A 16,614-nucleotide genomic window follows, 5' to 3' on the forward strand; every position below is an offset into this window, starting at 1 on the left:
AGCCATGACATAAAAATAACATAAAAAACTCTATTGATGTTTAAATGAAAATTGTATAGGAATTCTGCATTAAAAAATGCAACCAGAGAAAATGAATACACATAACTCAGGGTCAAGATCGTGTGAGAATAAAACATTTATAGAGATCCACAAAACCTCTCATTTTGTCATACAAGAAAAGTCTCCCATTGGGGTTGGCATATGACAGTGGCAGAATGGTGATCTCCAGATCTCTCTCACTGGGTGTCATTCCCTCACATACTGTACATAACAAATCCATGTCTTGTCTACAAGCTGGTCTGACTGATGATGTGATTTCCCTTTGCGGAGTAGTTTTTGTCTGTGACATTTGTATAGTCTGTGTCGTATATTCCCTCCTCCACTGGAAGAGTAGGATTATTGTGTTCCTGGTACTCCACCCACAAATAGGTTACCATGGAGAGGATCAGAACTCCCAGGAGGATGTAGAGCTTGATGTCCAGACAGATGAAGGTACTGTAGGCGAAGGCTATAACGAATCCCAGGGACTCCCACATACGGTAGTTAGCAAAAGCTGCCTCTTTTTGTCTGGGGAAGAGTACCCCGTACAGTGCTGCAAACAAGAACAAAACCCCTGTTACATCAGTTCTGGACAAAATGTTTGATGTACCTAACATGTAATACATAAATGATATCTCTACTCACAGTTGGTTTGTGTCTGCCACACAGCATCTGCCATGCCCCAGAGAGCAGGAAACACAAAGAACACTGGCAGCTGGTCTGGGTGAGGCCTCCAGAACAGCAGAGCCAGGATACAGGAAAAGTTGGTCACCGCAGCTGTAAGAGAGGTGAGTAGTGAGTGATTTGACTATATAAGTGTCTTATAGAGATGTAAGATCTTAATTTGGTCACCCTGTTGCAGGTGAACTTTCCTGCAATGCAGGAAATGTAAAACTTGTAGTAGTGTATTTGAGGTTTAAAAAGGCTTCTGAAGTTTGTAATTTCCACTTTGAAATATCAGACTTGATTTTCCCTTATGAAAAATGTATTAACCCCTACAAAAATGTCCATTAATTATAATCCACATAATAATTCACATGTCCTGTTGCTGCAGGATAATTTTCCTGCTGTAGCAAACCGGCTCAAATTAAGATCCACAACTGTATACCAATGAAAATGGTCATGTTTTATTGGAAAGCTCTTCTTACCCAAGCAAAACAGTGGGGCTCTTCCAGTGTATTCTGCCAACCTCCCAAACATAAAGGAACTTAACGAATTTGCGGCTCCAAAACATATCATCGCATATCCAACATAATGGATTCCTAAAGCACAGGTCACATAGTTCTGCAATGGAAGCACAACAAAGGAAGGTCACACACATCACTTTTAGCCATTCTTACGTTGATTAAGAATTATTCCATGTTGGATTCCTAGTGGCAAAGTATGAACCATATGTCTTGTTGTCACCTCACCTTTGTGTATTCACCGGAGAGGAAACTCTGTTCAAAGCCACTGTACATGGTCAAAGGGATGAGAATGACTAATCTCTTGTCCTTCAGGAGTGTGAACGTGGCCAGGAAGGTGCTCCAGAATGGTTCCCTGTTGCCCCTGAACTCCCGGGTCTGATCTCTGTCTATGTTATCCAGAAATACTGCCACTATGATCATGGCCAGCACACCCACCCCTGAAACACAACAGTTACACACATTGAACATAGTCGCAGCAGAACATTTCACTAGCATCAACCTAGAACACTGAGAAACAATAATACGTTCTTACCAATATAGCAGCCAACTAGCGTCCAAACCAATTGTTGTGCTGGCTTTTTGGTCGTGGTGTTTGCATTGATATCAGCGCACACGCCTGCACCACAATATTGTAGCTCTTCCTCAGAGATGCTAGCTAGGAGGACATAAAGATATCTTTATGACAGATAGTACCATAGAGGATGATTGGCCAAGAACAAGTGTCATAAATGTACACCACACATGATTGACTTTAGCCTAGTCTTTAACTTATAAATGTTACGACTTTCACAAACAAGTTGCATTTGTTTTGTGTGTGCATGTGTACGTACGTGTGTGTATGTGTGCACTTCCTTCTTACTTATATTTGTATCTGACCCGAATATCAACGACGACATGAGGTTTCCCCATACAGCCGAAGACTGGAATATCAGGAAGAATATGCCAAAGTACTTATTGATCACATCCGCTGCCTTCTTGTTTTCGTTAGGGGCCTGCCGGTTGCCGCTGATGGTGAGAAGGGTACACTTGGCAGACCAGAGTGGAGACCCTCCCATACCCAGGATCACAGAGGTGGGTATCAGAGTGTACCTGGAAGAGGACATTGATATGGTTAGCATCAGACACTCTGCCTACAGTTTATAAGCTTAAACCTATACTGACAGGCCAGGCCAGGAAGCATGGCAGACAGAGGTAGGATTCATACAATGTGTGTAAACAACTTTGCCGATGGATACTACTCTCATATCATTTATTTAATTAACTCACATTAGAGAAATATAGTAATAATCCCAACTCTACTTGTTAATAACAAGTTAATACACACACTCACATTACACCTTCACTCATACACTCATTACTGAAGCCACACACTTATATCCACACGCGCACACCCCCTCACACCTACACTGCTTTTAAAATCGATTTATTATTAACATTATGCTGCTGTTCATTGATTAACGATTGCCATTACCATTAGTATCTATCTATTTATCTTGCTACTGGTCACTATTACTCCTGTTTACATGTATATATTACCATTAGTATACTACCATAAGTATTTATATACTGAACAAAAATATAAACACAACATGTAAAGTGTTAGTCCTATGTTTCATGAGCTGAAATAAATGATTCCAGAAATGTAAATGCACAAAAAGCTTATTTCTCTCAAATGTTGTGTACAAATTTGTTTACATCCCTAGTGAGCACTTCTCTTTTGCCAAGATAATATATCCACCTGACAGGTGTGGCATATCAAGATGCTGATTTAACGGCATGATCATTGCACAGGTGCACCTTGTGCTGGGGACAATAAAAGGCCACTCTAAAATGTGCAGTTTTGTCACACAACACAATCCCACTATTGACATGCTGACTGCAGGAATGTCCAACAGAGCTGTTGCCAGATAATTTAATGCTAATTTTGCTACCATAAGCTGCCTCCAATGTTGTTTTAGCGAACTGCAGACCACGTGTAACCACGCCAGCCCAGGACCTTCATATCCGGCTTCTTCACCTGCGGGATCGTCTGAGACCAGACACCCAGACAGCTGATGAAACTGAGGAGTATTTCTGTCTGTAATAAAGCCCTTTTGTGGGGAAAAACTCATTCTGATTGGCTGGGCCTGGCTCCCAAGTGGGTGGGTCTATGCCCTCCCAGGTCCACCCATGGCTGCGCCCCTGCCCAGTCATGTGAAATCCATAGATTAGGGCCTTATTAATTTATTTCAATTGACAGATTTCCTTATATGAACTGTAACTCAGTAAAATCGTTGAGATTGTTGCATGTTGCGTTTAGATTTTTGCTCAGTACAGAGAGAAAATACTGGGGCCGAGAGACTGAAAAACAGCTTCTATCTCAAGGCCATCAGACTCTTAAATAGCTACCACTAGCCGGCCTCCACCCAGTACCCTGCCCTGTACATAGTCACTGTCACTAGACGGCCACCACCTGGTTACTCAACGCTGCACCTTAGAGGCTGCTGCCCTATGTACATATACATGGAACACTGGTCACTTTAATAATGGAACACTGGTCACTTTAATAATGTTTACGTACTGTTTTATCCACTTCATACGTATATACTGTATTCTAGTCAAGGCCATCCTATTTCACTATTGCTGTATATATACTATTCTATCCTGCGTATTCTTCAGATATACTAAATATTCTTTCCACATACTGTCCATAATGTCTATACATCCCATCACATATATATACTGTATATACATATACACTGCTCAAAAAAATAAAGGGAACACTTAAACAACACAATGTAACTCCAAGTCAATCACACTTCTGTGAAGTCAAACTGTCCACTTAGGAAGAAACACTGATTGACAATAAATTTCACATGCTGTTGTGCAAATGGAATAGACAACAGGTGGAAATTATAGGCAATTAGCAAGACACCCCCAATAAAGAAGTGGTTTTGCAGGTGGTGACCACAGACCACTTCTCAGTTCCTATGCTTCCTGGCTGATGTTTTGGTCACTTTTGAATGCTGGCGGTGCTTTCACTCTAGTGGTAGCATGAGACGGAGTCTACAACTCACACAAGTGGCTCAGGTAGTGCAGCTCATCCAGGATGGCACATCAATGCGAGCTGTGGCAAGAAGGTTTGCTGTGTCTGTCAGCGTAGTGTCCAGAGCATGGAGGCGCTACCAGGAGACAGGCCAGTACATCAGGAGACGTGGAGGAGGCCGTAGGAGGGCAACAACCCAGCAGCAGGACTGCTACCTCCGCCTTTGTGCAAGGAGGAGCAGGAGGAGCACTGCCAGAGCCCTGCAAAATGACCTCCAGCAGGCCACAAATGTGCATGTGTCTGCTCAAACGGTCAGAAAAAGACTCCATGAGGGTGGTATGAGGGCCCAACGTCCACAGGTGGGGGTTGTGCTTACAGCCCAACACCGTGCAGGACGTTTGGCATTTGCCAGAGAACACCAAGATTGGCAAATTCGCCACTGGCGCCCTGTGCTCTTCACAGATGAAAGCAGGTTCACACTGAGCACGTGACAGACGTGACAGAGTCTGGAGACGCCGTGGAGAACGTTCTGCTGCCTGCAACATCCTCCAGCATGACCGGTTTGGCGGTGGGTCAGTCATGGTGTGGGGTGGCATTTCTTTGGGGGGCCGCACAGCCCTCCATGTGCTCGCCAGAGGTAGCCTGACTGCCATTAGGTACCGAGATGAGATCCTCAGACCCCTTGTGAGACCATATGCTGGTGCGGTTGGCCCTGTGTTCCTCCTAATGCAAGACAATGCTAGACCTCATGTGGCTGGAGTGTGTCAGCAGTTCCTGCAAGAGGAAGGCATTGATGCTATGGACTCGCTCCATCCACCAACGCCACGTTGCACCACAGACTGTCCAGGAGTTGGCGGATGCTTTAGTCCAGGTCTGGGAGGAGATCCCTCAGGAGACCATTCGACCAGGTGTTGTAGGGAGGTCATACAGGCACGTGGAGGCCACACACACTACTGAGCCTCATTTTGACTTGTTTTAAGGACATTACATCAAAGTTGGATCAGCCTGTAGTGTGGTTTTCCACTTTAGTTTTGAGGGTGACTCCAAATCCAGACCTCCATGGGTTGATACATTTGATTTCCATTGATAAGTTTTGTGTGATTTTGTTTTCAACTATGTAAAGAAAAAAGTATTTAATAAGATTATTTCATTCATTCAGATCTAGGATGTGTTATTTTAGTGTTCCCTTTATTTTTTTGAGCAGAGTATATATATATATATATATATATATATATATATATATATATATATATATATATATATATATATACTCCGGACTCCGACATTGCTCGTCCTAATATTTCTATATTTCTTAATTCCATTCTTTTACTTTTAGATGTGTGTGTATTGTTGCCTGTTGTTATGTATTACTGCACTGTTGGAGCTAGGAACACAAGCATTTCGCTACACCCGCAATAACATCTGCTAAACATGTATATGCGACCATTACAATGTTATTTTATTTGATATTCCTGCTACCAGTCACTTTTCAGCTCTGTTTACATGTACACGGAGTGTATAAAACATTAGGAACACCTTCGTAATATTGAGTTGCACTCCCCCCTTTTGCCCTCAGAACAGCCTCAGTTCGTCGGGCCATGGACTCTACAAGGTGTGGCCAGCGTTCCACAGGGATGCTGGCCCATGTTGACTCCAATGCTTCCCACAGTTGTGTCAAGTTGGCTGAATGTCCTTTGGGTGGTGGACCATTCTTGAGACACATGGGAAACTGTTGAGGATGAAAAACCCAGCAGCGTTGCAGTTCTTGACACACTCAAACCGGTGTGCCTGGCACCTACTACCATACCCCGTTCAAAGGCACTTTAATATTTTGTCTTGCCCATTCACCCTCTGAATGGCACACATACACAATCCATGTCTCAATTGTCTCTAGGCTTAAAAATCCTTCCTCCCCTTCATCTACACTGATTGAAGTGGATTTAACAAGTTACATCAATAAGGGATCATAGTTTTCACCTTGATTCACCTGGTAAGCCCTAATGTTTTGTACACTCAGTGTATATCTTTCTACCAGTCACTTTGTATGTATAAACGTACCCCTGCACATTGAATAAAGTACTGGCACTGACCTGTATATACAGTACTTGCATTCTTGTGCATCTTCAAAATATATCGTACTTCTTGTGTGTTTTTTAATTCTATTTTCTATTATTATCTATATTCTTATTGTTATTATCAGCGCATTGTTGGGAAAGAGCGCTCAAGTAAGAATTTCACTGTACTGTTTTACACCTGCTGTACGCTGTGCATGTGGCTAATAAACTTTTAAACGTGAAACTTAATTTTGCTAAGCCAAATTGTTTACTCATTGGGGTACTAGGGAGGTACATGCTTTTTGCTCTTGAATCATGAAGAAGAAACACAGCTTGTTGATAGCTGTAACAGTAAAGGTCTGAAGAGATTTTGGACAGTTTTGCGTTACCATCCTGGATAGAGGTTTCCAATTGAATAGGTCACATAGCAGCCCATGCCGGCAACAATAGTCCATTTGCAGCCCAGGTTTTTGATGAGAATGGGTGGCAGGAACATGGAGGACAGGATGATGGAGGCATAGATAACACTGAGAGATGTCACCCCCATCCCGTCCTCGGCATTCAGACTGCTCTGTAACACAGGAAAGGGATGGTGCCATCAATTATCAAGAGCCAGAAATTAAAGTGTTGAATTTGATTGAAGCAATTTTTTTTTTGTTATAATTTTTTTTGTTATTTAGCAGACGCTCTTATCCAGAGCGACTTACAGGAGCAATTAGGGTTAAGTGCCTTGCTCAAGGGCACATCGACAGATTTTTCACCTAGTCGGCTCGGGGATTAGAACCAGCGACCTTTCGGTTACTGGCACAACGCTCTTAACCACTAAGCTACCTGCCGCCCAATTCAATTGGAGCAATCGCCCAAGATCTATAGTATGTTGAGTTTCCTACCTGTAAACTCTGAAGTCCTCCATATGCTGTGAACAGAGATAAAAATCCAATGGATACAACCAGAACATTTTTCATATTTCGGTCTATCATGTCTGAAACTTTGAAAACCTTAAGGTTTTGTCTCTAAGTGAAAGGTATATTTCAGATTACAACTTCACCAGACGGTTGTCAGGGATTGTCAAAGCAAAGTCTCATGCTAAAACCACTGTGGGACCTGATATATTTAAGCTGGCTGAGTAAAGGACAAAGTTCATCCCAGTCAATAAAGTGTTCGATACGTGGAGTGTTATGATGAAGAGTTCTTATCAATAGGCATTCTTATCAATCATTAATGGACAGTATCCATGGGCGTTTTCTTAGCTCCTCTCCAGTTTCACTATTTCCTACACCACTGTATCAGTAGTTTAGACATGTTGGCTAAGATGTGGCAGATATTAGTAAAGCTAATGACCACTGAGTCATTTTACTAGCATATTAGCTACTGTGTGTTATTGGTAACAGGGTTGGGATAAATTGAAAATTGGGATTGATCCCAACCTCTGGATTTAGGGCTCCCATTACATCTTAATCGTGAATTTGTCAATATGTTTTGTTTACTTTGTTCTGTTTCACTCTCAAGCGTATCGATAATTACCCAGTTTAGTTCAGCTGTGCGTGAGGAATGCATTCCACTCAGATGAGATACCAGTAAGCAAAGGTTTACTGCCTGTTATGGGAAAGGCTTTTTATGGTAAAATGACTGGGAAATTGAGTCCTCTTCCTTATTATCTTTATAACACTATCACTAAAGTCCTTTGAGTGCCCAAAGGGAACTGTGACATTAGGTAGATCATGATCTACACTCTTAGAAAAAAGGGTTCCAAAAGGGTTCTTCGGCTGTCGCCAAGGGACAGTGGAAATTTGGAGACTGGAAATTGGCCGCAAAAAGCCCAAACAGATATCATATTTGACTAAAACATTATCAATTCAAACCTTGCTTACATTTGTATACAATCACGTGTCTCTCTCTATTATGCGTGAGAATACTTGTAAACAGATTTCCTAAATTAAAATCACTTGGAGCTGATTTCCTGGTGTTTGTCCAGTCTTTCATGTCCAAAAATGAAAATTCCAACAACAACAAATTTGCTACGAAAACTTGGGGGGCCAAATAAAACAACCCGCGGACTGCCAGTTGGGGACCCTGATTTATCTAATCTTTCAAACTAGTAAAAATGTATTTAATTTCACATATTGCCCGCTACAGTACCACTGACTGTGACCCACTTAAGGTCAAGATATGTAGAGCATGATTCACAGTCAATCAAGTCTATTAGCATATGTGATAATGCGTCACCATTTATCAGGAAAAGGAATGTTTTACGATAAATGGGCTTTGTGAATGTGGCCAATTTGATAGTACAACATTGACTACTACTACTTCTTCTACTACTCACGGCAGTTGAAGACCAAATGCTGTTGGTTATACACAGAGTTTACAAAACATTAAGAACACCTGTTCTTTCCATGAGATAGGCTGACCAGGTGAATCCAGGTGAAAGCTATGATCCCTTATTGATGACACTTGTTAAATCCACTTTAATCAGTGTAGATGGAGGGGAGGAGACAGGTTAAAGAAGGATTTTTAAGCCTTGAGACAGTTGAGACATGGATTGTGTATGAGTCCATTCATCAGGAGAACATTCCCTTCTTCATTACCAGTGCACCAGTCCACAAGATTATCCTCTGCCTCCCTTGGCTTCAACGCCACAACCCTACCATCTCATGGTTGAGAATGAGAATTACAGACTGGTCACTCGAATGCCGGAGGACCTGCTTCCCTGTCCCCTGTGGTTCCACGTCGGTTGAGAGTCCTGTGGTTGCCCTTCAGCCCAACATCCCAGAGGTAAATCAGGACCTGCGGGAGGTATTCTCCAAGACCCGCGCCACCTGTCTTCGTCCTCATCGCCCCTGGGACTGTGCCATCGACCTGCTTTCAGGTTCTGCGCCTCCGCGCAGACGCATCTACCCCCTGTCGGTGGCTGAGACCCAGGCCATGGAGGATTACATCCAAGAGGCGCTCCAACAAGGTTTCATCTGCACGTCCACTTCCCCTGCATCGGCTGGTTTCTTCTTTGTGGCCAAGAAGGATGGAGGGTTACGTCCCTGCATTGACTAGAGGACTCAACGAAATCACCTCAAAGTATTGGTACCCTCTCCCATTGGTGCCGTCAGCCATCGAGCAGCTCTGTGGGTCCCGGTTCTTTAGCAAACTGGACCTGCGGAGTGCATACAATCTCATCCGCATCCGGGAGGGGGATGAGTGGAAGACGGCATTTAGCATGATGTCTGGTCACTACGAGTACTTGGTAATGCCAAATGGCTTAGCCAATGCTCCGTCAGTGTTCCAGGCATTCGTTAACAAGGTGTTCAGGGACACGCTCGGCCGCCAGGTGGTCGTGTATATCGATGACATCTTGATCTACTCGTCTACCTTGGAGGATTACATAATTCACGTTTGAGCAGTCCTGGAACACCTTCTCGCCAACCACCTGTTCGTCAAGGCTGAGAAGTGCCAATTTCACCAGAGGACGGTGTCCTTCTTAGGCTACCAAATCAGTCCGCAGGGTGTGAAGATGGACAACAAGAAGGTAGATGCAGTCAGGTCATGGCCAGTTCCAACCACCTTAAAGGGGTTACAATGGTTTTTGGGGTTTGCCAACTTCTACCGCCGCTTCATCAGGAACTTCAGCTCTGTCACCGCTCCTCTCACCTCTCTCCTTAAAGGAGGGCCCCGTAGGTTGGTGTGGAACCCAGCAGCCGAGGAGGCCTTCTGTCTACTCAAAGGACGTTTCACCTCCGCCTCAGTACTCAAACACCCAGATCCCACGACATCCTTTGTGGTGGAGGTGGACGCTTCAGAGGTAGGCGTGGGGGCAGTTCTGTCTCAACGACATGGTAACCCACAGAAGTTGTACCCATGTGCGTTTTACTCTAAGAAACTGTCCCCTGCAGAGAGGAATTACGACGTCGGTGATTGTGAGCTGCTGGCGGTGAAGTTGGCATTAGAGGAGTGGAGACACTGGCTGGAGGGCGCCAAGGAACCATTCGTCATTCTCACCGACCATCGGAACCTGGAGAACATACTGACAGCGAGGAGGCTGAATCCGCACCATTGCTTGGGCCCTTTTCTTCACAAGGTTTGACTTCACGCTGACCTTTCGCCCAGGTTCAAAGAACACCAAGGCCAATGCTCTGTCCCGTCTCTATGATTCAGGGGAGGGTCCTGTCCAGAATGCGCCCATAATTCTATCTTCCTGAGTCATAGCTCCTGTGGTCAGGGACGTAGATGTGGACATCCGCCAGGCTCTGGAAAGGGAGCCCACACACACTAATTGTCCTCCGGAGCGCATTGACGTCCCCACAGGTATAAGGGATCGGCTGCTGACCTGGGCACACACAGCTGTCGTCGCTGGACAGCCAGGTATTTCTCAACTACCCAATCCATCTCGGGGAAATACTGGTGGCCCACCTTAGCGCAGGACATCACTCGCTATGTCAACTCCTGTTCCGTATGTGCTCAAACCAAGTCCCCCCGGAACGCTCCAGCAGGGAAGCTCCTGCCACTTCCCGTGCCTCAGCGACCCTGGTCACATCTATCCATTTACTTTGTAACCGATCTCCCCATCTCTGATGGTTTTACCACCATTTTGGTGGTAGTGGATAGATTTTCTAAGTCCTGTCATTGAATCCCTCTTCCTGGTCTCCCCACTGCTCTCCAGGTCGCTGAGGCACTCTTCCAGCAGGTCTTCCGGTATTATGGCCTTCCGGAGGACATCGTCTCTGACTGTGGGCCCCAATTCACATCACGAGTATGGAGGGTTTTCATGGAGAAGCTCGGGGTCACAGTCAGCCACACTTCCGGGTACCGGTCTCAGTCCAACATTCAGGTGGAGAGGATGAACCAGGAGCTGGGGAGGTTCCTGAGGAGTCAGCCGGCCCTGGCCCCGTAGACCCCGGGCCAGTCCAAAGCTCCTGCGGTTAATGATTGGTTCCGGATCGCAGCAAGGAACAGGCAGACCACCACCGCAATGAAACCCCTGTGTTCCACCCTGGGGATTGCATCTGGCTTTCTACCAGGAACCTCCCACTCCGCCTGCCCTGCAAGAAACTGAGCCCCCGGTTTGTGGTGCCGTTCAAGGTTCTCCGGAGGGTCAACGAGGTGACGTATAGGTTACAGCTTCCCAGTCACTATCGTATCTCACCCTCTTTTCATGTCTCCCTTCTCAGGCCGGGGGTTCCTGGTCCCCTAGCTGAAGCTGTCCCACACGACACCCCCCCACCCACCCTGGACATCGAGGGGAGTCCGGCGTATGCTGTCAGATCCCTACTGGACTCCCGGTGTCGTGGGGGTTGGCTCCAGTACCTGGTGGACTGGGAGGGGTATGGCCCAGAGGAGCGGTGTTGGGTTCCGGTGGAGGACATTCTGGATCCCAAAATCATCCGTAATTTCCACCTTCGCCACCCGGACTGACCCGCTCCTCGTCCTCGGGGTCGTCCCTTTGGCTGGTGTTGTCCTGCTGCGGGAGCCGCGCGTCAGAGTGGGGGTACTGTCACGTCTACTTCTGCTCCTCCCCGCCGGAATACTAACCACCGGTCCTGGGATTCATCATTACGCACACCTGGCATCCATCATTACGCGCACCTGCAGATCATTATGATTTATACTTGGACTCCATTACCTTCCTCAATACCCCCTTTACATGTCCCTCCCTTATGTTTAGTCCTCAGTTGGTATTGTTCCTGTGTTTATGCTGTCTCGGTTCATGTTTGATGTTTTATTAAATGTTTCACCTGCACCTGCTTCTCGACTCACAGCATCATTGTTACAGATACACCGACAGGGAGAAGGTCTGGCTCAGAGCTAAAGAGCTCAGGACTTTTCACTGGAAAGGGTCAAAGGTGGAGTTTTTCCCTGACTTTTCCAAGGTGGTTCAGGACAAGAGAAATGCGTTCACAGAAGTGAGGCATATGTGCATGAAACGGGTACTGAAATACTTGTTGCAATGTCCCGCCGTGTTCTGGGTTACTGTGAGAGGATCACTATGTCGTTTCACAGACCCAAAGGAGGCAAAGAAGTGTGTCATGGACGTCAATGAAGCCTAACAAATTGAGTAGCGTGGAAGGCTATGGAAGATCTGCATGGTGGCAGTGGTTCATCACGGATGGACAACCATTTTTCTTTAATGTTGTGAGTAACAGTCTCATTGAGTGTTTATGCTACAAATGCTGCCTATAATTTATCTTTCTGGTTTACAGTTGACGTCATTATAGTACTAGATTAAGCAGGAATATAGTCCAAGTATATAATTACATTTACATTTACATTTACATCATTTAGCAGACGCTCTTATCCAGAGCGACTTACAAATTGGTGCATTCAACTTATGATAGCCAGTGGGACAACCACTTATTTTTTATTATTAATATAATTGTTTTATGGGGGGGTGGGGGAGGGGGGGGGATAGAAGGATTACTTTTATACTTACATGTATTATGGTTATAGTGGGGATAAACATATATTATTTTAAGTTTTCACTCTAATAACAGCAATAGTGGGTCAATATAGGCCATAACAGGCGTGTTTGTGCAATGCGTGATGAGCACAACCTAAAGTGTTAGTCAGTTTATTTTATTTTATCATTATTATGACAAATACCGGTCTCCCTTTTGTGTTTGACCTCAGCTTACATCCCTGTCTTTTGGAATTAGACAGTTCATGTATCAGTCTACATGAGACAATCAGGTCCCTGATGCTTTTTTTTAGATACATCCAAAACTGTTCTAACCAGGACCTCAAAAACTCAAGAAGCAATTAAAACACTGTGTAAAGATGCTGGGCTTTATGATATATGGAGATTGATAAATCCAACCGCTCAAGATTACACATTCTTTTCAAATAGGTACACTGTTTATTCATGCATCGACTACTTTCTGATCTCACACTATCTCATAGATAAAGTGGGTGCTTGCAGTGTGGGCACGATAGCTATGACAGATCATGCACCCATTGATCTGACTGTTGGAATAGGAGAAGAATGAAAAATGTAAAGGTTGGCGATTGAACACCAGCCTTTTACAGGACAAGGCATTTTGTGAATTCCTTAAAACACACATTACAATATTATTTTAAACAAACAAAAATAGTGCAAAACAGGTACATGTCTTGGAAGCTTTTAAAGCTTACATACGCGGAGAAATGATACAACAATCAGCTACTATTAAGAAACGAGATAAACAGAAAATGTAGAAACTTGAGAAACTTGAAACAGAGCTCAAAACGCTGGAGAGGGAATGTTAGTCCAATCCTAACAACATTTCTCTGGTAAATCTGACTAAAACCAAATACGAGCTGAATACTTTATTCAGTAAAAAAGCTGAATATTCACTGTACAGGCTGACGCAGAGATGGTACGAATCAGGTGAAAAGGCAGGAAAACTGTTGGCCAGTCAATTGAAATCTAGAAAAACAGATCGGCAAGTATGTGGAATCAGAAATAAGACAGGCAAGCTGATTACCAATCATAAAGAAACAAACAATATATTTCAAGACTTCTATCAGGAACTTTATACTTCAGATGGTCCTTTAGATATGCAGAAAACAGAGGCGTTCTTTCCGAATTTGAACCTTCCTAAACTAACAGAGGAAGACAGGAATTGGCTCGACCGCCTATTACTTTGGAGGAATTGACCGAAACTCAGTGGTAAAACTCCTGGGTTGGATGGGATACCCAGTGATTTCTATAAAAGGTTTGCAGAGCAGCTTAGCCTAGAAATATTGAAAACATTTAACACATCGATTGATACAGGTGAGCTCCCACCTTCTATGAGTGATGCAGTAATCACCCTAATCCTCAAAAAGGGAAAGGATCGCCATGAGTGTGGGAGCTACCGTCCAATTTATTTGATAAATTGTGATGGAAAGTTGTTTACAAAACTTCTGGCTATGAGGGTAAATCAAATTATTAAGAAAATCATAAATCCAGACCAGGTGGGATTTGTAAAGGCAGAACTTCCTCTGATAATCTTAGACGCCTATTGCATGTCTTGTGGAAGGCAAAAGATTTGGATACTTCAGTGGCAGCCTTATCCCTAGATGCAGAGAAATCCTTTGATAGGGTGTGCTGGGACTACCTGCATTATACAATAAATACATTTGTATTTGGACAGGGCTTTCAGAATATTATTAAACTTATGTACAATGACCCCACATCCATAGTAGTCACTAACGGACTACGATCATCTCCATTTTCAGTAGGACGAGGCACGAGACAAGGTGACTGTCTCTCGCCTCTCCTATTCATTATAGCATTAGAACCATTGGCCGAAGCCATTAGGCTGCATCAGTCAATCAAAGGGGTTAATATGGGAGGTAGGGAGAATAAACTACTGCTTTATGCAGATGACATATTACTACAGAGATATCGGGCTATAAAGTAAACTGGACCAAATCTGAAGTAATGCCCCTATCAAAACATTGTCTGAGAAATGACTTCCTCAACTGGACGTTTCAATGGGTCTCTAAAAACTTGAGGTACCTGGGGATCACTTTAAATTCTGGTCTAGAGAACATGATTTCTGAAAACCTTGACCAACTATTGAACAAAATTCAACTCCAGTTTAAGAGCTGGGATAAGCTACAAATCTCGTTATGGGGTAGGATACAGGTTATAAAGATGGTCATAGCTCCTTAACTGAATTACGTCATCAGCATGTTACCACTATCCATACCTGTCAATACTTTTAAATCCATAGACAAAATGATTACTGAGTTTATTTGGGCCGGTAAAAGGGCCAGGGTGAAACTAGCGAGATTACAGGCAAAGACTGAGAAGGGAGGATTAAAGCTCCCTAACATGCAATTATATCAAGAAGCCTTTGTAGCTGCCCAAATAGGCTCTCTCTTTATTGAGAACTCAACTAGGCCAGATTATTTGTCAACAAAAATTGGGACTGCAGAATCCAATAATGTCCCATACTAAAAATATATGGAGCCAGATTCAGAAGAGAGAGAGGTCTTTCTTGACAAGCTCTGCTTCGTTATGGAACAACCCTAAAATGAAAATCGGGGGACACATGGTTTTCTGGAAAGATTGGTATAGACAGGGGATAAAGAACATTGGTTGTCTGTATCAACAAAACACTTTTACCTCTTTTGAAGAACTAAGGTCCAAGTATAATTTACAGAAACAAGACTTTTGGCGATATCTCCAGCTTAGAGATTGTATGTTTAAGGTAGGACAAAACAACAACAAATTCCCACTACATTCCGATATAAGTGTTAAGATAGAAATCCTATGCAAATTACCACATACCGCAGGGCTTATATATATAGCCACCTTATAGGTGCATTTAATGGAACTTGTAAGGGCCTAAAGGCCATCTGGGAAAAAGACTTGGAGGTAACATTTGGAGAGGAAAAATGGAATATACTAGTACAACAGATGCTCCTCCCTATGAGAGATGCCCGGTCCAAGCTGATTCAATTTAAAGTGTTCAGTAGGATTTATTGGACTCCTCTGAGGTTGAACAGAATGGGTTTGATAGAATCCAACCTATGCTGGAGATGTCAGTCAAGTACAGGTGACATGATCCATATGTTCTGTAACTATCTAAGCTTGCATACCTCTTGGCAGAAGGTAATGGAAAAGATTGGGGATATTCTGGGTACCACAATACTAGCAAATTCTGCTTTGTTATTACTGAATATCACTAAGGATATTGATAGACTGAGAAGCTCATGTTTAAACTTGCTAAAAGTTGCTCTAACCACAGCCAAAATAGTCATATTGAGACACTGAAGGGAGAAGGACCCTCCCTCATATAAGAAATGGTATGTAGCCTTGGCAGAAACAGCTTTGTACGAAAGATTGATTTATAAAATGAATGGTAAACTCGAAACCTTTTCTGACATCTGGGGACATTTTCTCTCAGAGATAGAAAGTGAAAACAATATGTAATGGTCTGATAGACTACAGACATACAGTTGAAGTCGGAAGTTTACATACACCTTAGCCAAATACATTTCAACTCAGTTTTTCACAATTCCTGACATTTAATCCTAGTAAACGTTCCCTGTTTTAGGTCAGTTAGGATCACCACTTTATTTTAAGAATGTGAAATGTCAGTATAATAGTAGAGAGAATGATTTATTTAAGCTTTTATTTCTTTCATCACATTCCCAGTTGGTCAAAAGTTTTCATACACTCCATTAGTATTTGGTAGCATTGCCTTTAAATTGTTTAACTTGGGTCAAACGTTTCGGGTAGCCTTCCACAAGCTTCCCACAATAAGTTGGGTGCATTTTGGCCCATTCCTCCTGACAGAGCTGGTGTAACTGAATCAGGTTTGTAGGCCTTCTTGCTCGCACACGCTTTTTC

The 16,614-nt window shown here is 43.6% G+C and overlaps 1 protein-coding gene across 1 annotated transcript; it reads right to left on the reverse strand.

The window, feature by feature from the left end:
* Positions 1-118: 118 nt before the first annotated feature.
* LOC311107044 (protein unc-93 homolog A-like) lies at positions 119-7,431 on the reverse strand. The gene is made up of 8 exons (XM_084149499.1): positions 7,196-7,431; positions 6,695-6,876; positions 2,086-2,315; positions 1,759-1,881; positions 1,452-1,663; positions 1,188-1,323; positions 685-816; positions 119-592 (listed from the first exon to the last, which is right to left on the reverse strand). Exons 1-8 carry the CDS (start codon positions 7,283-7,285, stop codon positions 288-290), a joined length of 1,410 nt encoding a protein of 469 aa, XP_084005625.1. The 5' UTR covers positions 7,286-7,431; the 3' UTR covers positions 119-287.
* Positions 7,432-16,614: the final 9,183 nt, after the last annotated feature.

Source organism: Coregonus lavaretus (genome assembly GCF_964263955.1).
Source record: "Coregonus lavaretus genome assembly, chromosome: 31".
Classification (NCBI taxonomy): Eukaryota; Metazoa; Chordata; class Actinopteri; order Salmoniformes; family Salmonidae; genus Coregonus; species Coregonus lavaretus.